Below are 27,860 nucleotides of genomic sequence, written 5' to 3'. Positions count from 1 at the left end.
GGCAAACAGTAATAATTTATCTTGTGTGTCCCCATTAATATTTAATGCTGTTTCCAGGGGAGAGGCAGACTCTTAAACATGAATTGCAAGCAACACATATGGACTGGCAGGTGGCTTTCCTTGCTACTTATTCTGATCGACTTCTTAAAAGACAAAAAAAAAAAAAAAAATTTTTGTTGAAAGTGTATGGCTATGTCAATTTTCAGACCGATATTGTTCAGACAGGTTTAAGCAGAACTTTACGGTCAGGCTCATCTCCAGCAGAGGTTAAAAATGTGGCTGAGTCTCCAAGATAAGTCAAAAATATTTCAGTACATCTGAGCCTCTACAGTAGTGTTGGAGTTCCATTATAAGGCAACAGCAAACAGCAAAGTGTATTATAAGACCCATCCAGATTCTAGATTTATCCTGGACTTCACTGATATTTCAGCTGTTTTCATAGACAAAATACGCTAGGCTAGTCCATAGCAGGGGAGTTCTGCATGATGGAAAAGGTGCTCTATTCTTCTCTTGATGGAACAAACAGTACAGAGAAATCAAATGTAATTTCAGAGATAAGATAATTCCCACTGAGCCAAAGCCAGAATCCAGACATCTAGAGAGCTAGGAATTAAGGCTGAGAGACATTTTAACATAAATAAACTAGGTTAACCCCAATATTTTACCCAGATATAAATATTCGCTTTTCAACCAGAGGTTGCAGGGTTTTCACTTCAATGCCTAGGTGACGTTTCACCGACTTTTCACTGACTTTTCCCTGCAAAGACATTCTCTGGGTTGTCATCGGAAGTAATCAGGTGTGAGCTCCTTCAAACCCTTGTAGTTTGCAATAACCTCAGTATTTCATTGGTGAGCCTCATGGAATTCAGCAGGCAGCACGCTAGCTACGTTACTATAGCAGTACCATCTGTCATACGAGAACCAGTTCGGAAAGCATTTCTGTTATTCACAAGTCTCGCGACAGTAGGCCTAGCGGTGTTTACAGCATGTTAGGGATGACCAGTGGAATGTATGTGAACATATGTTCAGCAAAACATATTACAGGCATTCTGAGAATATACTTTAAGTAACTGTGTTACTATTTTCTATCAAAAAGCAGTCTGTGTATTCTATATATTGGATAATAGAAATGTAATGATTTGTGGTGCATTACCAAACTGATAATCATTCTGACTATCCCTATTCAGTCTCTCAATAGGAGAACACAAGGACTGTGGCCTTCATGGTCTAATTTCTTTTTGAGAGCCTGTATAACACCTGTTTTTTTGCTGAATCAAAACCGTAGGCTTTCTTAATACGAAACAGCTTCCAGGATCCTTTGAAGTTTCTTTTTCATGTGCACTCTGTCTTTTCCTCTGACTGGGCATGTGTTTGTGTGTGTGTGTGAGAGAGAGAGTGTGTGAGAGATTCTATGGTAATTTAATTCATATTCTATCCCTTAATAATCCTGTAAAATAAATTCAGTTAAAGTATTTTTAGCTCTGTCTATCCCCTAACTCATGTCTGTATGTACAGATTTATATAGCATTTTAGGTGCCAGAAACATACTGCAGTTTGGCTTTTTAAATTGTTCTTCTCCAATAATTTATTTTTATTCGTAGCAGTCATTATTTGTAGCAGGTATTCCAAACACAAATGTGAAAAGGGCAGACTGAAATCATTACTGAATCCCAAAAGTAGATTTACATCTATAGCTAGCCATCTAAGTTAAAGTAGATCTATTTATTAATAAGTCAATCCCACAACAGTTCCCTAACCATTGCACTACATTGACACCCATATACTATATGACTATGCGCTAAACATCATTCCATGTTATTCATAGTGAATAATAGCACTATCTGCGGTTGTGTTGAAATGCTTGTGAATTGCACAGCCCACTCTGTGGTGTTCAGTCCTCCTGGTTCTATCATTGACAGAGGACTCATACAGCACCAAACAAATCCCATGAACAGGCAATCTGATTCTGTTTGAGGCCAGTGGCACCATTTAAACCTCAGCTCTCCAGCGGGAGCCATTTCGGTGCATGACCAGCATGGGAAGTGACACATATTTTCCCTGCATGACTGCTGACAGCTGGTTTTAGCCATCAGACAAACAATCTCTATCCTAACATACTCTGATCTGTGCAACTTCAGCAAAAATAACTATAAGCCTGTCAGGATGTAAAGGAAGAAAATAACTAGGCTTTCAAATCGTAGATGGTCTTAAAATTTGTGTCAAAGCCTTTCTACTTTACAGATATTTACTCAACCAATCATTGCCCTTCAGTCTGGTTGAATTTGCCATTATTATTGTCAGAAGCTTGCCTAACACACCACAGGTAGTTCCATCAGATGGTTTCTAAAGTCTGATGCCTAGAAATTAAGAGGTCACTTTGGGACTACCACATTTATCCTTCTCTTAAAATTGTCCTGAGCTGATTTGTTCTGGTTAGATCTTGCACAATGCCTGTGCAATTCCTTCATTTTGGAATAAGGATTGTGTACAGTTTTCAGTTTAGTTCTTAGTCATTTGTCACTTTGACTCCTGGAAGTTTGTTTTTGCTTGTAATATTACTGCAAATCTGCATCACTTATTCATACAAACATATGCTGTTAAATCTGCCCATGAGAGTAGTTTCTGTATGAAATAGCCTGGCAGTTTGAGATAAGAAAGTTGCAGTTCCACTTCCCAACTGAAAACTTGTCCTTGACCTTTCTGAATTTATCAAGGTCCTATTGTGGTGGTTAATATGTAAATTGTGAGCTGTATCAAAGATTTCGGCTTAGTCGTCATGTTCTTCATTAAACATCTATTCTGTGCCGTAGTATTTAGGTTAAGTGGCTTTACTGTACCAGTATTGTAAAGAATTGCCCTGGCTTACACAATAGGCAATGTTCTTAGACCGTATCGAAAAATTGACATTTTCCATATCTTTAGAATGAGTTTACTGGTGGATTCTGCGTAGAATCACTACTTTCAAATATAAAGTGAAAATAGGCATCAATAATAAACCATGCTCATTGGAGGACTATGCACTTTTGTTGAACCTGTTTCTTAAGTACAGCCAAGTTTCTTCATTAAAAAAGGATGTGGTATGACACTAAATAGGCAAATGCTATCCTTTACCTCTTTAATTCATTATATTTTCCCCAAACCTTAATTCCAATAAAGAAAAGCTACATCTCTTGCAATAAATGAAGACAGAAGAGAAATTAATCAATAATACCGCTGCCCTACCCAAATTAAAGGGTACCCGTGGGAAACACTTGCTGACCCACGGTTTATACCCATTGGACATACTGGATGTAAAAGAATACAAGCTGTCTAAGTCGGTCTGAATAAGAGCATCTACTCAAGGCATGAAGAAACTTCTCACCAAATCCTACAGGCTATGTGCAAGACCTATCCACAGAAAATGGCAAATATTGCATTTATGGCTACATTTCAGCCTAGCCTTTAGGTTTGCTCTCTGAACTGCTGCTAGTACTTAGGTTTGCTGTGTGGACTGTTAGTACTTTATATGGGGCTGGCAATGCCAATTTAATTCTACAATACAATATGTGCTGTACTTGAGCTAGTTTAGGCAAGCAGGGGAGTACACTATATATTCTCATACAAACAGTTTGTTTAAGAGTGTATCCATCTACTTGTGCTTTAGTAAGTTAAAGCACAACAACTTAATGTTTCTTTTCAGAGCTTTTTTTTTTTTTTTTTTGCAGCGTAGCCTACAATGTGTTTCCAATTACTTACTCCCAAGAATTTTTTTGCGAGTGCACACGCACGCTGGTGTGACGTCATTGGAGACAGCGTCTGCTGCCGGGTGGCACTAGGCTTGTTTGAGATTAGCTAGGCCTGCGCAGTTTTGACCACCGCATTATATGACGGTTAGAATGCTGTCCGACTTGCTCTGGAAATCCGACTGTGCCAGCCGCGGAAATCTCACGGGAGTGAGGCGCTCGCAGTTTTCAGGCTAAGCGACGCAGTTGCTCTCCACCGACAGCACAACTTCATGCATGATGGGACGACTTGCTCTGGTTTGAGCGAAGCGCCTATTGGCTCAGAAAAGCTGTCATCACCCACAAGGAAGTTATCAGACTTCTATCTTATCCATCATTATTCCAAGATAAACTTAATGAACTGTCAGACAGACACCAAATGATTTTTATCAGAGTACTGACTTTCACAATTGAACGCTTTACACATTCCTCATAAATGCTGTCTTAATAAACATCTCTGCAATGGAGTTTATATCGAAATAACTGTATCAAAACCCCTGAATAAAATATAATGAGAAAGTAATTAGTAGAAGCTCTTGGTACACAAACTCCTGTATCCAATAACAATAATAATAATAATAATAATAAATGAAGACTTGATTCACATCAATTTGTAGTGTTATATTATTTCTAGCTGTTCTCATATACCCTCACATAATAATAATTAGCTGGCCAAAAATTATCAATGGTCTCGAAATTATAATTAGCCGAAATTGCCAGATGTCCATCTTCATGTAATAGTAGTGGGATTTCTACTGCACCCACTTCATCGGCAACAAAGAACGCGAACGCGATATCTGCCATTGCTAGACGAGGCGAGCAGGCTAGTCAACCAAGAAGTGTCCGACTTTTTGACTCCTCCCCCGGCTGCAATCGGCTACTCTCGCCTGTTTTCGAGGCGAGCCGAAAGTCATCTCAAACAAGCCTACTTTCAAGCAGCGCAAAATGAGAGAGCGTAGTTGGAATCTTTAAGGTAGAGACACCGCTAGGCTATATGCAACGGTCTCGGTCTAGGCAACTTCATGGAAATACGATGGTTATATTGCACATGATTTCTCATGACTGGAAAACAAATCGAGCTTTCCACTTTAGTAACCTTTTGAAGTGACGGAACCTAAGCTTTCTGGGAGTTTAGTTCTAATTCCATTTTCAAGTAACTTCAGTCTGGAAATACAATTTTGGGCACAGGTATCAAAAAAGTAAGTACTTTCAGTATTATGCATTCATGTATAGACTGGTCAATTAAATAGGAAATAAGATTAATTAGCCTGCATTTGACAAAGGATCGGTCCTTTCTCTGGAAAGTATAGTTGAGTTAGCTATCACACACCTGTGCGAAATCAAAAGTTGGCATCTGTAATGTAGATACTTTGGAATTGCTGCCAGCGTATACTGTGACTTGTTGGCTAACAAACTGCTATTGTAAATCAGGTGTTGCATGTGGCAGTTTTAACGTAACCCACAAAGAATTCTAGCTTACGCTTACTTGTCCAGTGCTCGGAGACTTGAATGCTGCCAATACAGTAGCAATCTTAATATAATTCGATGAGTGGACGAAAATGTGTGTTTGACAAATGCTTGCATAAACACTGTTATCGTGTGTGCACCATTCTTAAAATTGGGAAAGAGGGGAATCGTGAGAAGTAAAGCAAGAAATAGATGCATGACATCTATTTCTTTGGAGAGAGAGAGAGCGAAAGAGAGAGAAGAGAGGGATACAGATGTGTATATTTGTGAACCCATTGCGAAATTAAAATAAACTATTAAAATTTTAATTTCTAGTTATAATAGTACGCACGATTAATCGAAATAATATATGTTTTGATTCTTTATCGAACATTTTTGGTACGAAGGATATGTCGTAAAGCAGCTGTTGACTTTTCTGTATTTGACTTTGAGCCATAATTTCTTAACATTTACCTCTCTCTTTGAAGGTTAGACTGACAGCACACTTGCGGCAGTGCTTCTGTTTTCAATTCGTTTTTAATGTTTACATACATACTGTGGAATCTCTGTGCCCTGCTGCAGTCTGGTTATAATCTTGCCTTGACCGTTTGAGAGTCCATGTTTAAATCACTGGCCTAAGGAGACCGATAGTCCTTGAACATTTCTGTTGCTTTGGCATTCTCCCAAAGTGCACGCCTTAGTGTACCTTACTGGGGACGGAATTCTTTTCTCCCTATTTTGCGCACAAACATTGGAACTGTAAGTAAATGCAAGACAGTTACATGCCCGTGCCTTTCAACTTAGGCTCCTAGTAAACATTTCTGTTGATTTCCGCTTGAATTAACATTTTAGAATGAATGATTTCACGTCGCTTGTAATTCCGATCATACTGATATTGATCTATGTAATCATGCAACGCTACTTCGCATCCGTTAGGGTTTGTGCGTTGTAAGGTGTGTTTCATTGTGACCTCACTTTATTAATGTAATAATCTGAGGGTTCTGTGTCATAATACAATATGAACAAGAGACCTTCGTTTTAAATGTAATTGTTCATTTATAGGCCTAATTTAAGGGGAAATTAACATTCTTAAACATAGCGCAAGTGACTATTACATTCAAAAGTATCAATCATGCAGTTGAATTGCTTGTGACAAAAGCAACCATTCAAATGTCCATATTTACATATATGAGGATGGACGATGGGGATACTGATTCTAACTGTGACATAGCAGTTGGGATGTGTTTTCATTCTGTTGTAATGTGATCCTCCTGCCCCCCTTCCCCCCATCACACACACACACACACACACACACTCACACAGTTTTTTATTTTCTGCATGATGTTGTCACTGCTGGGGAAATAGATTACCATGCGTTTACAACAATAACAATAGATAACTGCACATCAGGGTAGCTGCCTGCCACCCATGCTTAAACTCAACAACAGGGACTAGACTGTTCATATTCATTTCCTATGGGGTGATATTCTGCTTGTATGAAAACATTTTAGGTGCCAACATGAACATTCATAGCATTCATCACAAATAAATATGTCATTCAGTTTTTATTTAATTTTTCATATAAAGCTTACTTAAATTTAATAAGTGGGGGTGTCAAAGTAAGTTATATTATAGACTAAATTATTGTTGTATGTGCACAAAGTGATTTCAGTTGGCTTGTTCAGTGATGGGCGTTACTGACATTTACAGTTTGGTTATATTATAATGTGACCTTTTCGCTGTGCTGTGCAACTCTCATAGAATCCCTGGCCAAAGTGGCAATGTCTATATGGGATACATTACGATATGAAAACTTGTAATAAATTATAACAAAAGTAACTGGTGCCTCAATAAAAATGGAAAAAAAAAATCACATTTCTCCTAGCACCAGGCCTTTGGGTAGTCTGAGGATAGGTTGCCAACCAGACAGGAAAAGCCTCAGATTACCTCCCTGCAGTGAAGCCAGTAGGTCTGGGGACACACGACGGCCTGGGGCGCTGGAGGAAGGTGACCTCTCTGGGCGGCAGCTCTTCCTCTGCTGGTGGTGCGGGCGGGAGAAGGGCCGTCACAGCCCTGTTTTTCCAGCGATCGAGTTAGCGTCCCGCGCCGGTGGCGCCACCTCAGGGATGCAGAAACAAGCGCGACGATGGTTGGGCACCGCCGCAGGAACGTCTGCGAAATGGCACGATGCGTGACTCAGCCACTTGCGTGACGTAGCGCACGGTAGTTTATAGTACGTATCGTGGGCAGTGGCTGCAAGGTCCTGACTTAAGAACAACTGGACAATATCTGCATTAAAATGAAAAATGTAATTCAAGTGCCACTGCTGTGGGGGAACTGTTGTTTGGTTGTCACGTTTCTCATGCGTATATTGCTGAAACATGAATACAACAGGTCAGAGGTTGACAGGTCAGGGGTTCCTATATGAGAGGCATTTTCTGGCAATGCATGTTATAAACCATTTATATTTGTACAGATTTAGCAGCTTGAATAGCTTGAAATGAATTCAGATGTATGCTCTTGCAGTTGTGTGCAAGGGCCCTGTTAAAGCTGTACTAGAGACAAGAGAGAGAGATTAAACTGTCATAAAATGACTCATATCCTGTCTTATATCTTTAACAAAGCTAGGTGAGAAGCAAATGGTGGGTGGGGGGTCCTGCTCTCTTACCATCACAGCCATTGATTATGTTAATGAAAACCTGACCTGCATGTATATATGCTGTAAGAGTAGGTGTCATGAAGTCCATTGACACATCGTTGACCAAGTTGAAGTTTTCAATTGTAGTGTGTTATGTGTCTCCATAGGGCAAAAGTGTGCTTCTCTGCCTAGCACACAATGTGCTCTTAGAGTGCAATCCGTGTTGGCTTTAATGTAAGTCGATCCAGTGAAAAGGAAGACACCCAGATATACAGCAGATTTAAGCAGCCCTCCCATAAAGTCAAACTCAAGGAAAATAATGGGTCAATAAAGTGCTGTTCAACAGGTCGTACAATCATTTAATATTTGTAAGGGGGAAAAGTAATGCCTGTAATCCTTGATTCCTGATCTGAGAAGAATTTAACGTGTATACTTTGGACAGTGTGCCTTTATGGGAGTAATGGGATAGCAGGACATAGCAGACTGCTTTGGTTTCCTGAAAGCAATAACCAGCTTTAGGTCTTATTATCGTGATGAGCTAGCTCACGTTACATTTCCACACGCTGAAATTCCGTGCACAGGTCAGTGTGGACTGGGCTCCACTCCATACGTTCCAAAGAAAACTTTGCAAGTCTTTGTATGAGACTGCCAGAAAGTTGAGAGTCTGTGCGCTCCTTTAAATAAATACTATTTTGCAGAGACTAAAATATTTGAACAAGTGTCCATTGTCCACAGGTAGTTTGTAGAAGTGAACTAAGATGTTACTGCTGTGCGTTCTCAAGTACTAGGTCTGTATTGTGGTGCTTTTGATAAAAGGACTAAACATGTTGGTGACTCCAGTCTGCTTGTAATAAAAATGTTTTTCTGTTGAGGTTATATAAGTGCCTGAAACGGTAATGTATAATTGAAGTATGGATAATGTTTTGCAGTTTGATTTGCTACTAGACTCCCTTCCCTAATCTTCCCTGCGAAAGTGAATCAATAATAATTTCCAATGTCTTCACATTTTAAATATCACATTTTAAATATCTGAACTCGAACACGATCTTTAATCCAAACAAGAAACACCTCAGCGTCGATTACTTCAGCAGAAGTCGACGTATTAATAAACACGAGCGCCACGTTTTCCACATTTGATGGTGTCGCTCTCAGCTGCTCGAGCTGTGTTTTTTTTTTTTTTACTTTTTGTCTCAACCCATCGGTACCGATGTAATCTCTTCTCGGATTTACCCAAATACTTCGCAAAACACGCATGGAACTTGCGCGAAAACAAGCCCCGTGTTTCCAGCGGTAGGCATTTCTGATTCCCCAAAGCGCCGACTCTCCACCCGGTGCAGAAACACATGGCACATCGGCAGCAGGGTCAGCTCTCAGGGCATTTGTTTTTCTGTTGACGTGGGGCCGTTGCATCTCGCAGTGGCATATTTCTTGAGGAGTAATTATTGCCACAATGTTGAGTGTCCTCCCCCCCCCCCCCCCTCCCTCCCCCCCTTAGCTGAATTTAGCTGAGTTTTGTCGAAGACGCTTTGCTGTTGACGCACGTGAGTTTTGAAACAAAACGGAAAAGTGCAGAAATGTAATTGGGTATTTACTCTGCAGTGCTTTTTAAAAAAGGGCCTTGTGGAGTAGGACAGGAAAACCGTTCTCTTGCTCAGACGGGTTTTCCCAAGCAAGTAGAAAGTACAAAAGTTCATATGTAATGTTGCCAGCTTCATGAAGTCTATGTGGTCCATTTAGGCTAAATATTCCACATGGCTACATTTCATTTTGCTCCATTTCAGTATTAATATTACTGTTATGTTGGCTCACTGACTTAATTCAGCTGTGGAATAAGTAAGATAAACTTGGGGAGTGAAGTACTCTTCCATTACATTGAGATGTCCTGACATACACCAATAGGATGGATAGAATTTCATGGAAATACTGAGGAGAAACTTCTAGCACATTATTAGAACACCTACTTAATGCAAAATGGATGGTCTCACATCTGTGAAGATTACTCAAGCCTGGAGGGACAGATTATACCATGCTTACCATATGACATAGCGTGCTTAATTATATGACAGTGGTCATAGCAAAACCTTTAGCAGTGAATAACTTAATGCACAATGAGGTTGAAATGAAGAATATTGAAATATTCTGAGTATGAGTCAAGTGAGTTCCTATAATCTAATATCCATTACCCAAATAAACCAACGCCTGTTTTGAGTAGCTAGTATAAAATGTGGCGCAGAAATCTCTTAAACAGAATAATGACTCATGCAAGCAATTTATTCAGATTACAGCTCCTCCCCCAAAATTGATCTATGCCTGCAGAGGTTTCGTTCCATATTGGAGCTTGTCTTCGTTAATCTCTGCCATCCTCTGATAATCTCAGATTTCGGCCTTGCGAGCTTCATTGATACAGTGTTGTCATTTAAGTGCCTACCTTCTCCATCGGCCGGGAGCACCGAGACTGATTTGTGGCTGTGAGTCGTGTTCTCGGCCTTGCTCCTGGCTCTGATCCTTAGAGGAGACGGCCAGAAAGAAGGCTACTTTGTCAGACTGCGAAATGCTATGCGGTTGCCCTTTACTGCTGATAGCGAGTTCAATGGATCAATATCAACCTTTAAAATTAAAATCTGTAATTTGGATCAGAGTCACCAAAGTTGTTCCTTGGCATGAACAATATATAACTCAGTATGTTTTAGATTCAATTTTTAACGGTGAAATTATGATTATTTAAATGTCAGTGTTTTTCTCACTGATGTATAAGATGTATCATCAAATTAACTGTTAATTGCACTAATGTTTGCAGCTATGCTGTGGCACATAATAGTGAACAATGGCTAAAATAGTTAAATTAATGAATCAAGCATATCAAGAATATCCTTTTCTGACAGTTCGATGGAAGCTGCTCGGTAGGTCATGACAGTGCAATTGTTTTTTCTACCCCTTTCTCACATTAGCTCTGTAATAAATCTAAACGTGGCCCGGAAGCACTTCCAGACTTTCTTCTACATGGAAATAGATCGAATGTGTTTCTCTACATGCCTACTTGTTTAATTTGAGCTTTTTAAAAGGGACTCGCTTTGTAGCTTATTTAACATCTATATATTTTTTTAAGTTAGCCTAACTGAAAAATGGAAGTGGGATTTGAAAGGGGGAGAGGAAGTACCGTATATTTCTATTTGTTATTTTTTAAGCCGCGGGCTTCGCTCGCAGTATGCAGGGGCTACGCATGGCGAAGTCTGGTGACCACATGCCCTCAGGACACAACAAAGGCCTTTTCAAAGATGCCTCGTTATTTTAAGTGGGCCTCTGTGTCGACACCGGAAGCCGGGGTGCAGGGGGCTCTGCAATGTGTTAAAGAAATCTTACTGCGCATTCAGAGGCACTCCGCGGAGACCGGCCGGGCCGTCCCTTAGGTTGTGTGTGCTTGTGTGTGTGTGTGTGTCTGAGTGTGTGTACGTGTATGTATTAGGGTTTTTAAAGCACTTTATTGATTTTGTAACATTTTACAATACATCAAAAATACAAAAAAACATCAAAAAGAGCATACAAAAATAGATTACCCTATTTTACTTGCTAGCTAATCAGCAGTAAAGGGCAACCGCATAGCATTTCGCAGTCTGACAAAGTAGCCTTCTTTCTGGCCGTCTCCTCTAAGGATCAGAGCCAGGAGCAAGGCCGAGAACACGACTCACAGCCACAAATCAGTCTCGGTGCTCCCGGCCGATGGAGAAGGTAGGCACTTAAATGACAACACTGTATCAATGAAGCTCGCAAGGCCTTTTACAGCTCACGCAAAGTTATATCTCAATTTCAGCGCGTTCCAAATCGGGGCATTTTCTTTTAAAGTCCAGAGTTCTTTTCCTTCTCAAGGCAGTTACAATTTGTTTAAAAACAGTATCACTTTTTATGAAGACATTTTACATCTGGTTTTCCACAATTTACTAACCGTGGTGCAAATACACAACCAGTACAGTTTTCGTGACATATTCAGAGATTGAAACTATTGTGAAAGGTGTCAGTTATGTAGTGTTCCTGGTATGATGTCAATATGACTATAAACAGCTGTCATTGTCTATTTTCCTGCGAACCGTGGGCCTCGTGTGAAAATTAGGCTCCACGCCGAAACTCTAGATGACGCGCCGTAGCAGCGAGGCTCAAGCCGCGCCTCAGACGCGCGTCTCACGCAGGCTGTGTGGCTGCTCTAACCTGCTCACATGGGCGCCGAAATGAAAAGCAAGAGGTTCCGCGACCGTCACGCACACGCGAGGTAAGCGCTGTGGACCGGGCCTTGCGGTGAAGCCACACTATACGCGGCGACGGCCACCTGGTGCCGCGTCCCCACAATCAACTGTTTGTGGGCGTGTCACCTATTTTTGACAGACAGTTGTGTTCGTTAAATGTTGACCAGGTTTAATGTCGTGTTTCATATTCATTGTCCTGTCTGAATAAAAATCATTTTTGCAGTAACCTAGATCTGAAAGATGTTAGTCAGCTGCCTAGCTATGCAAAAAGTTATTTGACGATGTCGGGCAGGAAATCATCGAAGGTGTGGGATCATTTTGAGCGTGTAAAGGACGACCCTGAGTCTGAGTGTGTGTGTGTGTGTGTGTGTGTGTATGAGTGTGTGTGTGTATGTGTGTGAGTCTGAGTGTGTGTGTGTGTGTGTGTGTGTGTATGAGTGTGTGTGCGTGAGTCTGTGTGTGTATGTGTGTAGTATGAGTGTCTGTGTGTATGTGTGTGAGTCTGAGTGTGTGTGTGTGTGTGTGTATGAGTGTGTGTGCGTGAGTCTGAGTGTGTGTATGTGTGTGTATGAGTGTGTGTGTGTATGTGTGTGAGTCTGAGTGTGTGCGTGTGCGTGTTTGAATATGAGTGTGTGTATGAGTCTGAGTGTGTGTATGTGCGTGTGTATGTATGTATGTGTGTGTGTATGTATGTGTTTTATGCATCATGGGTGTTTCTTGTTTTTCTGTTATACCAGAGAGAGAGAGAGGCCAATAAAGGACTGGAAATTGAGGAATGTCCAGGGGTATCATGTGGAAGCCATTTCCCTGCACTTTGATCAAGCACCGCACGCACTATACAGTACATATGCAGACATATGTACAGGGGAGTCAGAATAATTAAATGCTATTAAATTCAGGGCTACAGCAGAGTGTGCGTCTAGAGACTCATTACCGTTAAAGAAACTACTGGCAACAGCACTGCAGGCAAAATGGGTGCCATAAATTCACATTGATACAAATTTATGCACATTTAAAAGTCAGATTTTAGTTTATATCACAGTTATGAAAAGATCTTATGCTGAACTAGTTATGTATCAATACATTATACTCTCAGCTGCACAATCTAATAATACACAAACTTGTTTGCTTAAGTAGTTAAGACAGTGTGTGCAAGATGAGGTGCTGACTAAATATAGACTCAGTGGATGGAAGAATGGTGGGGCACAGCGCTGACACCGTGAAGACTCCGTGACCTCTGTGTTTTTTTAGAGGACATAACTTACAGAAAAAAAGATCTGTTTGTTATCCATCATTCATAATCAAGAAAGCAGCCGTGTGTTATGGTTTAATTAAACGGATGAATTATCGCCCTCTCTGTAAAAACTCCACTCAGTTCAAACATCTTCTCTAGGTGCCAAGATTTGTATTCAAGAATAAATTATTTATAGATACAGTCATGCTTGCCTTTAAGATAAGTGATTTTGAGTTTGAACGATGCCAGTTATGTGTAGCTATATTCAATCTGCACATGCCTATATAAGCCACTGTTTAAATGCAGCCCTTCGGGTGATGTGGACATTTAAATTATTTTTTTCCAGTTAGTACCTGTCACATCACCATGGGCCAAAGGCTCAGTACACAAGAGGAGTTGGTGTATTGTTACAGTTGTTAAAATTGTGTAAGGCAGTTGATTGGTCAGAAATTAGCTTGCGTTTCCTCTGAATGTGAGCAATTGGTTCATCTTAAACAACCCAAGCACAAGCCTGAATCTAAGAGATGTTGTGACATAAATGGTTGGCTCAGGTTAGCTCCAGTTTAGCCGAGGTTTTACTCAGATTTAGCCTGGCTATGTCCTAGCCAGATAGAAAACTTTCACTTTGGTATCATTTGGACGTTTGGCAAAAACCTGGCTACATTTGATTGAAAAGTGAAGTTTACTGGGACATAGCCAGGCTATATCTGGGTAAAACCCTTAGCTAGATTGGAGCTATCCTGAGCTTCCTAGTCTGTTTACGTCAAAACATCTCTCAAACTATATGTCCACCCCTCTAGACATCTATATTCCATTTAGTTTTGGGCGTGGTTGCTGCGAAAGAACAATTTCATTGCATTTTTTGGCAGGAAGACCACCAAACAATGGTTTCATTGTGCTTCGTGCTTGCAGGCCGGCCAGATATCAATGCTTAACTAGATGGAGACATGATGTTCTGTTCTTTGACTGAACAAGTGTCACTAGGGAACTGGTGCTAAGGGAATGTCACTTTCACATGAGTATTTGTAGAAGACCGGAGATTCAGTAACATGATTTCAGCTCCAGATTTGATTTTGCTTCAACAGATGGGAGGTGAGTTGTGTCAGAGGTTTCAAATTCATCATAACCTTATTACCAGGTTTCCTAGTGCTGTCTGACATGGAATTTTAATTTCCTTCATGTAAATGTATATGAACAGGTAACACACATAAAACGTGTAAAATGTAAGGTAGACTTATTTGGGTTCTCGAACAGAGAGTCGACCGACATCTGGATTTGTACAGGAATGCGACGCCACTCTTCCATGCGAACGAGAACCAGCTCATGCTTAGCGGACAGAAGTGGGAAATGCTGTCTTGGGCGTCGTTCCAGAATATTCTGTAAGTGCTGCGCTGGTTCAGGTCTGGTCATCGAGAAGGCCGTGACATGGACGGCAGTCTCCTGCTCCTCTAACTGTTGAGGCGATTACGCTGTGGACGGAGGCGTTGTCATCTCGAAAGGCTCGCCTCTCTGAGAAAATAAATGCCTTGCCACAGCAGTGAGGATGATAACTAATTACCATTCATCGACACTAGCCGTCGCCTCCAAGGTTACGAATATACCAAACCCGGGAAATGCACAAAGCCGTGGCAGATTTATTTATCGATGATCTTTTCTGAAGGAATAGTAAAATGCGGTGATTGTTGCTCCCTGTAGCCATAGAGTGGTGAGGTAGGCAGGGGGCTTGTTTCCTTTCCAGGGAGTTTGTTTGCGTAAGCAATTCCAGAGAAAGCTTTCATCGACTCGGCGTGAGTTGACAACAGGGGTATATGTCTTAACATTAGCTGGGTCTGCCTTATGGGCTTTTTCTTGAATTTTGAAAACCTTGCATACCAGCAAAAGCATCATCAGCTCGTACATTTCCAGCTGTGTCACACACCACAGTGTATGGGTTTTTTTTTATTTTTAATTCAGCCGTTTTCCAGAAACAGGGCAGCCTGAGACAAATGATTTCTTAAATGCTACATGTTTTGTATTGCTTCAGACTAATCACATCTATATGGGTCCTGCACAGTAAAAAAAATAAAAATAAAAACAGTGTTATTTCAACTCTGACAGAGTACATACCGTATGAGTCCAATAGGGACCATCTATACACTGTAAGAGTTGATTTAGAGTTAATATTTACCGTGTGGAAATATTGGAAAATATATTCTTAATATATGTCATTTTAAAAATTGAAATGCAAAAAGAGAGTCAGTGATATTACGTTCCTAAAAAAGGATATTTAATTATCAGCACACAATAAGCAAGACTGTCCTGATCCTCAATCGATTGTTTGGATTGAATCCCCAAGATCTGGATTCATAGTGAGAAAAAAGTTGGTTAATCTTAATTGTCAGTAACTTTCAAGCTAAGGGCACTTTTGTTCCAGTACTTACACTACATCACATATACCTGAAAAGTATGTAAAATAAAAATTTCTTACTTCGTTTAAAGGATAAAGGACAAAACACACAACATTTAGGTTTGATCTGGGCCCAAGTTTACTTATGTGTGTGCCCGTGTGTCCCTGTGCATGTGTACACGTGTGTGCGTGTGTGTCCATGCGTATGTGTGTGTGTGTGTGTGTGTGTGTGCGTGCGGCGCACAAAATCCTGAAACTGTGGTTAAAGCGGTGTGCTACACAGGGTGGTCTTGTAAGGGTGGTACTAAAATGGCTTTTTTGTGGTATTCATTTGAGTGGAGGAAGTCTGCCCGTAGACATTTAAGCAAAGACAGCTTTTGTCCATTCTTTCAAGGAAATGAAAAGCCTTGAACTCTTCAAGAAAAGCCTCAAAGAATCACTTCCTGTTGTCACTTGAATGGTCATCTTTCATCGTGATACTATACTATGCATCAACTAGAAATGTACCACTCAATTTACAAATGGTTTTTAGCGAAGTATTTTGTAAAGATGCTGGTTATTTATTTAAAGTTTTGGTGCTAATTCTCTTAAATGCCCGTTCCGAACTCATCATCTGACTTTTACATAAGGATTACATCACATTGTTAGTCAGAGTGGTGATTAAACAGTTAATTTGATGCTTTAATTAACAGACTGAATTTTATGCCTGATCAAAATCAAGAAGGAAAATCGCAGAGATGAACCAATTTGAATCTTCTGAAATATTTATGAATGCTTGATTGAAAAGATAATTTAGCATTTTCCGTCTCTGGATCTATCCTTCATTATTTCCATTATTTCTCTCTCCGACTTGAATGATTGGGCTTCCGCATGTTAACTGAAACCGGTACTGCATATTACAACAAACATCACAAATTGACAAGATGGCAGTACTTTTTAAGTACCTGATTCACACGTAAATAGTAAGGGTTGAATTACAGAGGTACGTTTATCCCGGGCCATAGCTCGGAGGCCCACTTCCTGTCAAAGGGTTCTCCGGAGGAGAGAATTGGCCAATTCAAATGAAAGCCAGGGGAGCTGTGGCTGACGACATGCTGGGAGAGTCTGGAACTTTAACTACAGTGTTCCAGTGTGTCAGTTTGTTTGTTCATTTCAGTAGCCTGGTGGCGTGCTTGTTTGGTTGGCCTCCACGGTTTTACAGGAGTGACGACGATAAAAAATCACCAGATGGAAACATCCTGTTTGTCTCTTATTGCTGGTTTGCAAAACTTTGAAAACGTCAGCAGTGTGAGCACACAAGGCTCAATCTCAGTGCCTATTTTGCGCTAAAATACTCACTGTAGATCATATTAAATATGTCTGTAATGCTACATTTCCAATCTTACTAACAATATGTTGGTTTCTATAAGCACCAGTCGCATAGGGGAGTTAAATGTGAATGAGCATGTCGTTAGGGCATATGTTAGCAGTGTAATTTGCTGCCACACATCCTCTCTTGCTGTTGCAATGGTAAGTCTGTAAACCATGTTAATTTCCATGAGGGCGATCACTCTGACACGCATTTCTCGATTTCAGAAACCTAAGAGCACGCGATGGACGACGGACAGTGCTACTACAACGAAACGATCGCCTTCTTTTACAACAACAGCGGCAAGCACCTGGCCACGGAATGGAATACAATCAGCCGGCTGGTGATGGGACTGGGCATCACCGTGTGCATCTTCATCATGCTGGCCAACCTGCTGGTAATGGTGGCCATCTACATCAACCGGCGCTTCCACTTCCCCATTTACTACCTGATGGCGAACCTGGCGGCGGCGGACTTCTTCGCGGGCCTGGCCTACTTCTACCTGATGTTCAACACGGGCCCCAACACGCGCAGGCTGTCGGTGAGCACCTGGCTCCTGCGGCAGGGCCTCATCGACACCAGCCTGACCGCCTCGGTGGCCAACCTGCTGGCCATCGCTATCGAGCGCCACATCACCGTCTTCCGCATGCAGCTGCACACGCGCATGAGCAACCGGCGCGTGGTGGTGGTAATCGTCATCATCTGGACCATGTCCATCGTCATGGGGGCCATCCCCAGCGTGGGCTGGAACTGCATCTGCGCCATCCGGACCTGCTCCAACATGGCGCCCATCTACAGCCACTCTTACCTGGTCTTCTGGGCCATCTTCAACCTGGTCACCTTTGTGGTCATGGTGGTTCTCTACGCGCACATATTCGTCTACGTGCGCCAGAGGACCATGAGGATGTCCCGGCACAGCTCTGGCCCGCGCCGAAACCGGGACACCATGATGAGCCTCCTGAAGACCGTGGTGATCGTTCTAGGTAAGTTCCGGAAACGTACGTGCGCTCCCATATGATTGCGTTCATTTAGGATCATTGAGGATCATTTAGTGGCGCTAACGGTGACTGCTAATGGCTGTGTTAAATGTATAAGGCATAGGTCTCTTTCATAGTATTGCGCGCACTCACATCTGTGTTACTCTGCTCAGTTACCACAGATCTTGAATGAGAGTCATGGAAAATATAGCGTACTTTAATGCTATTAAATGTATCCTGCTGATTCTACAATGAGCAGGATACATTTACACAACAAATTTCATCCCCCTTACAAATTGCATCCCCCCCTATTCACTTCCGGGGTTACGTTGTGCCCTTACATTGCGCAGTGTGTGATCGGGTGCGGGTCTCTAAATCGGAGAAAATAATTCATTGGGGGGGGGTCAGAGACGATCCGCGCATCACTGGTGTGTGAAACCGCGCCCTGTACTCCTCCGGGAGCAGCACACACTTTTGTTTGAGTTATTTGAGTTTGATTTATTTATTTGAGTTTGTCAATCACTTTAAACATCAGCACTTTAAGTTTATTTTTTAAACAATTGAGGTTATTGCGATTTATTGTTTGTGCTGTGGTTTAAATAAAGAAAAAAACATTCATCTGCACCTTTATTCCTGTTTACAATCATTCACATAATGTGTTAAGAAATGACCAATGTGTATGGGGCTATGGGATGGCGTGTGGTGGTCATGTCCGTGAGGCAGGGTGATGTCACTACCAAGATCCTGGAAGTGCTTGCTGCATTACAACTTCTCCAAAAGCCCCGGCTTTTTTTCAATGCGACAGTGTCACTGCGCTGTGAAAAATTTGTGAACTGTGTGATTTCCTGAATTCTAGTAAATAATGTCTCAAAAATCCAACTCCCCTCCACTGAAAACGCAACTCATAATTTAAAACCTGTGTTCGCGTTGTGACTAATACCTTGGTGATTTTAATTGAAATCATTCGCCGCCTGACGAAATTGCACAAAAATACGGACAGAGACGTAACTGTCTCCGCTCTGACGCTGAACTGCGAAACGGAGGAGGCTGAACAAGAGAAGAGCCGTCGTACGAGCTTTGAAACGGCGAAACAATGCTGCTCTTCAATTCGCTGAGTGTCAGTCACTTGTTGTTTTCAGTTCCAGTGTTCGCCTAGCACCACATCAATATCAGACCCCCCCCGCTCTCTGTCTACGCTCAGACCCCAAGTAAAGAGATGAGTTCAGCCTGAGCCGCACAGAGCGAGGGGAGCTGTCATCGTTGTTTGAGTACAGGAAGTTGGTATGAATCCCATAGGGACATTAAAGAACATTCAAACGGAATGTAGTACATAGTTGTCAACAAAATTAATTTAATTTTTAAAGATCGGTTTTGATGCCTTTATTACTCAAGTCCGTACGTTTATTTTTGTATGGAAATTGAGTTTGTTTACTAGCTCAGCACGCATTTTATTTCTGTTCTGTTGGCCATTGATTAGAATTAATCGATGTATTTGGGCCAAAAGGAAATGAGTGACACATTGAAGTATATTATATTCTTAGCCAGGGATCAACATCAAAGAAATGTGCATTTTGAAAGACATGTGGACTTTGTTTCATCGTGCCGTTTGTTTCATTTATATCTAATTTGAATTGGCTCTTTGTTAGTTTCCGGATCCAGCTGACAAAATATTGCACGTTTTCATAAAAGATTCTGTTGTCCCAGTCCCTTTTCAGGACACTGCTCAGACTTTTTTTTGTGAATTAAAGGTTCCAACCCAAATTTCTGGCAAATACGCTCCGCAGTTGAAATAAACGTATCCGTTCTTATTTTTTTAAATTAATTTCTGGGATTATTTACCATTTCAAGTTTATCACATTACTAAAACAATGTAACAACATCCTGAGAACGGTTTGTTAGGTGGCAAATTGCAACATCTGTATTCTTTCAGACGCTATAGCAGAACTTTTTTTAAAAATGTTAATTGAAATATTTTGTGTGAAAACAGCAGCCATCCAAGTGAATTGCATTGTGAATTTGTGGATATTTGTGTGATATGTGTGGATTGTCAATGAAAAAAAAAAGAAAAGAAACTGTTTTGTTTTGCTGTCGCCAACATTCAGTGGTGCTGTCACAAGCCACTTATTGTCTAACAGCTTAGTGAAAAGAGACGTAGTTGGGCTGAATCCTGGCTGCATTAGAGCCTACTTTGGCCAGCGGCACTGCTGCGTGACACGTAATTGGCTGCAGCATCACCCAAGAAAGGGTGGGTTTCGGCCAATGGGCTTGTCCGTTGCACAGTGTGCCAGGAACCACCTCTGTGAACAGGCCTTCAGCAGTATGCTCACTGCAGTTACGCATGAAGTGTGGTCTTCTTCTGCCGTGACTGCATGTCAGCTGGCAGACTGTGGAGAACACAGCCGGCAGCCTGCAGTATGGACAATAAAGGAATTTTCTGTTTATTTATTTATTTTACCAGGAAGTCCCACTGAGATAAAAAAAAAATCAAAAATGCCGTTTCCAACGGAGGTCTGGTGGCCTGCCCACTCTTGGTATTGGATGATATTGGATGATTCTGGCCTAGAAAGTACTATTTGACATTCCAAACAGGGAAAAATGAGTTAAAGCTGAAATTGGTTTTAAAATGCATTATCCGAATCCAGCGATGAACATGTGCCGCAATAAAACATAACCTCATATGCATCAGTGCATATGAGTTCTTCTCATAAGCATTGATGTTGAAGAGCAAAACTAGCCTTAAAACACTTAAATGAGCTTTGGTCGCAATCCCCTTTCATACATGATTAACGTTTCTATTTGAAGTTCATTGAGCTAATGCAACAAATGGTTATTTATGTAGTATGCACTATGCTAACTGCAGGACTGAAATTCATCATCAGTCAATAATTGAGGAAGATAGATTTCCTCGGAACACATCTGTTCTGCAGATGAGCGAGAGCGATTCCAGATTCTGCGACGCTATAAAAAATATTATTCCTGCTTTATCTCGGGAACTTTAATCAGAGATGGAAACTACCGGAAGTTCTACCCATCTGTTTTTTGCTTGTATCCTCTGCATCCGGACCATTTCTAAAATAATCTTCTTTTTAAAAATGTTCAGTTGTTTCACTAAGGGGATCACCTTTAATTGAATAAAAATAAATAATGAAATATAAGCTTATAAAGCATTTCAACATTTCACATGCATGGAAAAAAAAAAGTTATTTTTGTAACTCCAAACTCACATGTGTGTCCTATTATTATTAGGCACTATACCTTATCCAACGAGGATCAAAAACATTTGTCTGAGAAACTGCCATTTTATTGGTGTTTTTTGAATTCGTCTTTATGAGCTGTGTTTGGAGTGAAGATAGAAATGCTTGTATGGAAAGTCACACAACATTTATCAAAAAATGAAACCACAACCACTGTTCTCCTCAGCTAGCATAAGCAACTTATGATGTTTCCATGATTTGTGGGTTCGGCCAAAATGTAGCCTAACAATTATGATGGCTATTTCATCAATAGTTGACGTCGACTTTGATGATGGAGAAGCAGATAAGCTGTCCCAATTGTCTTCATGTCGCCTCATTCTCTCCTTTCCTCCACTCATTTCTTTCCCTAATATTAGTCTCATTTGTCTCATTCCCTAATATTAGTCTCATTTGTCTCATTCCCTAATATTAGTCTCATTTGTCCATAAAACTTTGTTTGCGAACTCGGCAGTATTTTTAATGTACTTTTCAGCAAACTCTAAACTGGCCATTCTGTTCTTGAGGCTTACCGGTGGTTTGCATCCTGAGATGAAACGCTCTGTGGTTAGGCTGGTGTAATCTTCTCTTCATGGTAGTCCTTGACACCTACTGCTACATCCTGGAGAGTGTTTCGTTTGTGTATGTTCTTCAGTTTATTCAGATGTTTCAGCTTCATGATGGCTTGCTTTGCTGGAAATAACACTTCTTTGCTGTTGAGACAACAAGATTTCAAATGGACATTCTACACCTAGAATCAACTCCAGACATTTTGTTAGCTTTCTTGTGCATGAACTAATGATGAGAATATACACAACTGGCCAAGAAACAGCTGAGCAGCCAATTGTCCGATTACTTTTGGTCCCGTAAAATGGGGAAACTGTGTATGAAAAAGGCTGCAATTCCTATACAGATCAAACAATATGGATGCAAATACCCTCAAATTAACGCTGATAGTCTGCTCTGTAACCAACTACAACTTCAACTTGATTGTTTCATTTTGAATCCAATGTACTGGAGTATAGAACCACAACAACAGCAATTGTGGCACAATTCCAAATTCTTATGGATCACACTTTATGTCATAATTTCATGATGGAACTAAGAAAAGGCCAGCTATGTGTCATTATTGCACAGCCAATTGCCCACAAATATTTGATTTGAAAAACAAATCTGATTTGAGCATTATGACCTGCTGTCTAAGCAAAGTCTGATAGGCTTGTTTAGCTCTGCTCCTGTTGGCCAGTGACTTTTTCCACCAATTACTTTGGTTTCTTTGGTTTTAAGTGGCTAATTAACCATAAGCATCCACACTAATACATTTTCAAAAGAAAGTGCAGGGGAATTCCCGCTTTAATTCCGTCCTGATTAAGAAATTCAGAGAAGGGGTGGGCTAAAAGCCAGAATGTACACCAGCCCACTATGAAATAATAAGCCTTTGTGCAACTAAATAGTCTTTTAATGAGAGCTATTCTCTTGAAATGGTTCTCGTAAATTCTAGTCATAACATTTACCGAGCAAGTGGGTCACAATTGGATTAGCGGCTTGGCTGCAGAGTCATGGTGTCTCCTGTAGACACAATTGTTTGTAAAAGAACATTTTATGCTTCTCTGATATCAAGGGTCAGAGGTCACTGATGAAGTTACTGAGAGGTCACTGATTCATTTTTATTGAAAATAAATGCAATAAATGCATGACACTTGGTGTCTAATTTTCCTTAAAATAAATGTCTAATTTGGATTTGTTTTGTTCTTCTACTCACTTTAAGTTCGTAAATCAAAATTCCAAAAACGAATTAGGCCTAAATTGACTAAATCATGTCACTGATGTGTATGTGTTTGTAGTATTTATTAGTGTTATCTGGAATAAAAGTTCTGATAAATGAAATACTGAATGAAAATGGATAGTGGAAAAACAAATGGCTGCAGAAAATGCAGAACAAATGATTTTTGCTTTGGCCAAAACTATTTTAATCCCAAGTCTGCATTAAAACATGCTTGGAATGTTCTTAGCAATTTCACTGGTGTTAAAATTCCACTGAGCGTATAGCATCCATCTTCTGTTCTAAATAGCTACAGTTTTTGCTTTTGGAAGTAAGTTGGTCAGATATGCATGTTTAAAGTAATTCAAGTCATGTTAGTTACTAGTTGTTAATACCGTTGACTGTCATCAGTAATATTGTGTTAACCGACGCATGCTTTCAACGGTCTTGTCAGAAGAATGGTTACTCTGTGCATTTTAATGAATTGCATAGTGATGAGAGGTACAATGACCGTTCCAAATTTGGATGAAATTATTGAATAAGTGGCTAAAATAAAATATCAGTTTTTTACGCATCTTTTTAACTGCTCTAGTCTTCACTTTTTAATGTTAGTGATACGGTTCTGTGTTTTCACTGCACCTGCTTCATACACACCTTGAACAAAGTGTACACACCTATGGTTTTGTTTTTGTCAGACCTTGCAACTTGCACATTGTGCCCTCTAGCCATACTGCCAAAAAAAGAAGTCAATCTAACTGCTTGGTCTGGTAAGTGTAGCATTTGTCAGCATTTTACGGTTGTGTAATTTATAGAAATCCAAATGTTGGTTTAAAGTAGGTATGTTACTAACATAGACCATTGTTCCAGAAGTTTCCAAAAATGTCTAACCATTTCTTTTTTGTAATTTAATGTATAGATGCCTGTTTCACTTGAGTCTTTGTAGATTGTCTCTCTCAGCAGGACTTATTGGGGTCTGTGGGATACCTCCAAGTTAAACAATTAGAAGTTTGTCCTTTTGTTGAAATGACATGTCAGATGTGTACAGATTTGTGACATTTGATTTTCTGTGTTGCTGTCACATCAGGAGAATGAAATATTTTGGCTTTAGGCTTTATTTTGGGAGATATTTGCAAAAGCTCTACTTTGTTTTAGCAAATGCAGCTGTTCTTGTCTGGGTTTACCTCATTTCTAAGTTATGCCGGGTACTCTCAGGAGCTAGATAAACTCCAACAGGCTTTTACCAACACAGCTTTCTGAGATGTTTTGCGGTTTTTAGACAAGTATAAACATATTTTGTGTCTCTGATACACTTTAGGACATCTTTGTGTCTTACAAAAGCAAGTTCAATTTCCTCTGTGAATCTCACAGCTCAGGGCCTGTTTGTTTTGCAAAATACTTTGATGCCTTTTTCTCCCTTAAGCATAATTTTTCCGTAGGGCTGTGCACACATTTTTATTTTATTATATTTTTTTCCGGTGGGTGAGGTGTGTGTGTGTGGGGGGGTCATATGCTCAAAATAAAAATAAGATGTCACATTTCAGACCCAGTTTTAGACAGCTTTGCCTGGGGGGCAGTGTGAGATTTTGTTTGGCTTTCCTGCTAATTAGCCTAGCATTTTTTTCCTGTCATGCTCTGTTGGCCTAACTACACTTATATTTAAGCAATATGGCATGAGAGGCCGTGCTGCATCGTGGATACAGTCACGGCTACAGGGGCTAAGTGGCAACCTCGGTTGTGGTGACCGTATCCAATACAATACAGCCTCAAGTGATGTATTGCTTTTATAACATGGTTACAACGTATAGAAACAATTAATTGACGACAAAATATTATTTATTTTGTAAGCAATGGTTTGTGTGTAGAGTGATGCTGTTTCCAAACAGGATGTTTGAAAAACTGTTACTGCAGTCTCAGCCAATCAGTATCCATGATCTAAAAAACCTGTTTTGTATATGAACACTGTTGTACCGTCTTTAAATGTGAAGCTAAGCCACTAATACAGTACATAGGTCTGTAATTTTCTTTTTTAGTTTTAACCACACCTCCACTCCCTCTAAGGAGGACAGTTTTGTCAACAGTGTTTCTCCCCGTGTACATGTTAAGCTAAGATATTAGGTAATGTATGGTTTACATTTTAATTTAACAAGTTAAGTTAAGTACTAGGCCGTGAGAATCATAGTCCATTATTCACATATTCTATGGGAAAAAGGATAATTTGGAATGGAAGTCAGATAAATTGGTACTTACTGTTTAGGAGAGAACCCAAAGAACTGACAAAGATATTGAATTAAATATGCAGAAATACTGATAATGGAATTGTTTTGCAACACTGTTTTAATGAACTGAATGCTCAATGCTGAAGGTCATTGCAAAAAGAGGAACTGTGAGATCATTCTCTGTTAGAAGCCAGAAACAGTGTATTTATTTATAATGCATGCTCGCATCGATGCGGTCTAATGCACATGTGGGTAAATTAAAATTGTTCCTTTGCATCTCACTTTGGTCTTATTGTGATTGCTGTGTGAGAACTGCTGTTAGTGTGTCATTTCTCAATGAGACAGTGGTTTTCCATGACTTCAGACATACATGATGTGGGTTTTTATTGTGAAGAATGCAGGTGAAACCAAGCTAAGTGCACATTATTTGCCCTCAAAATGTAACTCATGGACATAGTTACAATACCTTTCAAAGAACTGCAAACACGTAGCCGGTGGTGGGTGTTGCGGCAAAAATACATACCACTAACAGCTAAGAAAACCATGATGTGGGCCAGACATACAATTTACAATTAAGCGGTAGGAGTTCAGCACCATTTTCAGTCGACGGTGTAGAAACGGCACGTCGTTATGCTTTAAACCCGAGTAAATGTGTTAGAAAAGTAGCTATAATAATAATAAATGTTACTCTAGCATATTCCAATTTGAAAATAGTTTACGGTTGTTGTGCTATATCTATGAAGTAAACTAAACAATCATGGGGTCCAAGTATCAATGCAGCGTTCCCTTTCACTGCGATTACTAGTGTCTCCTTCCTCCGTCCCCTTTCCTTCCAGGAGCTTTCATCATTTGCTGGACCCCTGCGCTGGTTCTGTTACTGCTGGACGTGTTCTGCGACGGCTGCAACGTGCTGGACTTCGAGAAGTTCTTCCTCCTCCTGGCCGAGTTCAACTCGGCCATGAACCCCATCATCTACTCGTACCGGGACAAGGAGATGAGCGCCACCTTCAAGCAGATCCTGTTCTGCCAGCGGCAGGAGAACGTCAACGGCGTGGTGGCGGAGGGCTCGGACCGCTCCGTCTCCTCCAGCAACCACACCGTCCTCAGCCCACAGCACAACAACGGCCATTCCGTGGTGTGAAAGGTTTTCTGTTTTCGATGTTCTTTTTTTTTCTTTTTGTTAAATACCCAGATGGTATGCGAGAAATGCGTCCCAGCTCTTTTGGGGAGCAAAAAAAGGGGCATTTCATAAGTAAGGACTGTGTGCCTTTTTTAGTATTTTTATTTTTATTTTCCGTTTGACTGGAAATATCTCTGATGCTCCATGAACTATTTAAGAAGGACTAATCTATGATGTGAAGGATATGGATATGCCAGTATGAATTTTCTGACTAGTATTCTCTTTGTTACTCTATTGTTGTTTGAGCCTTCAGTATATCAGCTTACCTGGACCAATTCAGTGGATTTAGTAGTGTGTGTAGCTTGTATTATGATTATTATTTTTTAAATCCCTGAATAAAACTAAGTGTTTCATTTGTTACGTAAGAATATATATACTGAATACTGACTTGAATTCATGTTGATTATTTTTTTGGGGGGTATTGCTTTGGAAAACATACTTCTGTTTGATTGAGCTGTATTCTGAATTCAGTTTGAGGGACCACTGATTCGTGGCAGTGTCATTGCCACCTGCTGTTTTTTAAAAACTTTTTAAACTTGCATAACTTTCATTTACACTTACGTTTTTTTGAAGCGTTGTTGATGTAATGGTATTAATAACAGATCTAGTGAAGAACAGATCATGTAATGTGCATTTATGTCCATTCCATAAGCATGCATGCGATGAGTATTTCCCCTTTTTTGATAGAACTGATACTTCTTTTTGATACATTCCTTAACCACCATTAACCATGTATAGCACAAAATATATTTCACTATCAAATATATGGAACAAAATGTGATTTGTCTTTAACTTGAAACATACAAAATTATAATTCTGTCTCGGTCTTTACTTCACTTACTATATCCATTGTGTGTGCGTGTGCGTGTGTGTGTGCGCATGCACGTGTGTGTGTGTGTGTGTGTGTGTGTACACGTGTGCCTCCAGGGATATAGGACTAGTGGTTAACCTCAGAATTATAAGACTGAGTATGAAATGAGAATTGGCATACATCAAGCTCTGATGTTACAAGACAATCATTAACTTTTCATTAAGAAAAAAAACTTAATTTATATCAAACTCAACCAAACAGTCATGTCTTGACACTATTATATCATATTACAATGTAAGAAAATAAAATATTTTATCTTTAAAAAGAAGGGCCAGAGCAAAAACAAATGGTTTGCGAAAGAGGCCAAAGATTTTGCCACAAAAAAGTAGTGTTTCCATTACTGACATTTGTTTATATGAGTTTCCTTGGCCCGGCAGACTGTAAGCTGTTTGGATGTGCCAGATTAAAATTTATGGCAATTTGGCTATTGGGCCTCGCAATAATTAAATCTAGTCACAGAATGTAAAGCAGAAGAAAGACTATAATGCTGAGGCGTGTTGGGGCTGTGTGTCAACTAGCTGTGTGTCCTGCAACGGGAGGCTGTTGAAAAAAAGTATTGTTTGAAAATTCACCAAA

General features: G+C 40.3%; 1 protein-coding gene across 3 annotated transcripts; it reads left to right on the top strand.

Annotated features, from left to right (window-relative positions):
- Positions 1-4,405: 4,405 nt before the first annotated feature.
- Positions 4,406-27,232, top strand: lpar1 (lysophosphatidic acid receptor 1). Of its 3 annotated transcripts, XM_064307507.1 has the most exons (4): positions 14,251-14,406; positions 14,569-14,693; positions 17,276-18,031; positions 26,070-27,232. In XM_064307507.1, the coding sequence occupies exons 3-4, from the start codon at positions 17,293-17,295 to the stop codon at positions 26,372-26,374; spliced, it is 1,044 nt and encodes a 347-aa protein (XP_064163577.1). In that variant the 5' UTR covers positions 14,251-14,406; positions 14,569-14,693; positions 17,276-17,292; the 3' UTR covers positions 26,375-27,232. The 3 variants fall into 3 exon arrangements, with proteins under 3 accessions (XP_064163576.1, XP_064163577.1, XP_064163578.1); XM_064307506.1 differs by lacking the exons at positions 14,251-14,406; positions 14,569-14,693 and adding an exon at positions 4,406-4,960; XM_064307508.1 differs by lacking the exon at positions 14,569-14,693.
- Positions 27,233-27,860: the final 628 nt, after the last annotated feature.

The sequence above is a fragment of the Anguilla rostrata genome, chromosome 14, assembly GCF_018555375.3.
Source record: "Anguilla rostrata isolate EN2019 chromosome 14, ASM1855537v3, whole genome shotgun sequence".
NCBI classification, from domain to species: domain Eukaryota; kingdom Metazoa; phylum Chordata; class Actinopteri; order Anguilliformes; family Anguillidae; genus Anguilla; species Anguilla rostrata.
The sequence above is the reverse complement of the archived record's forward strand: the minus strand, read 5'-3'. Positions and strand labels throughout refer to the sequence as shown.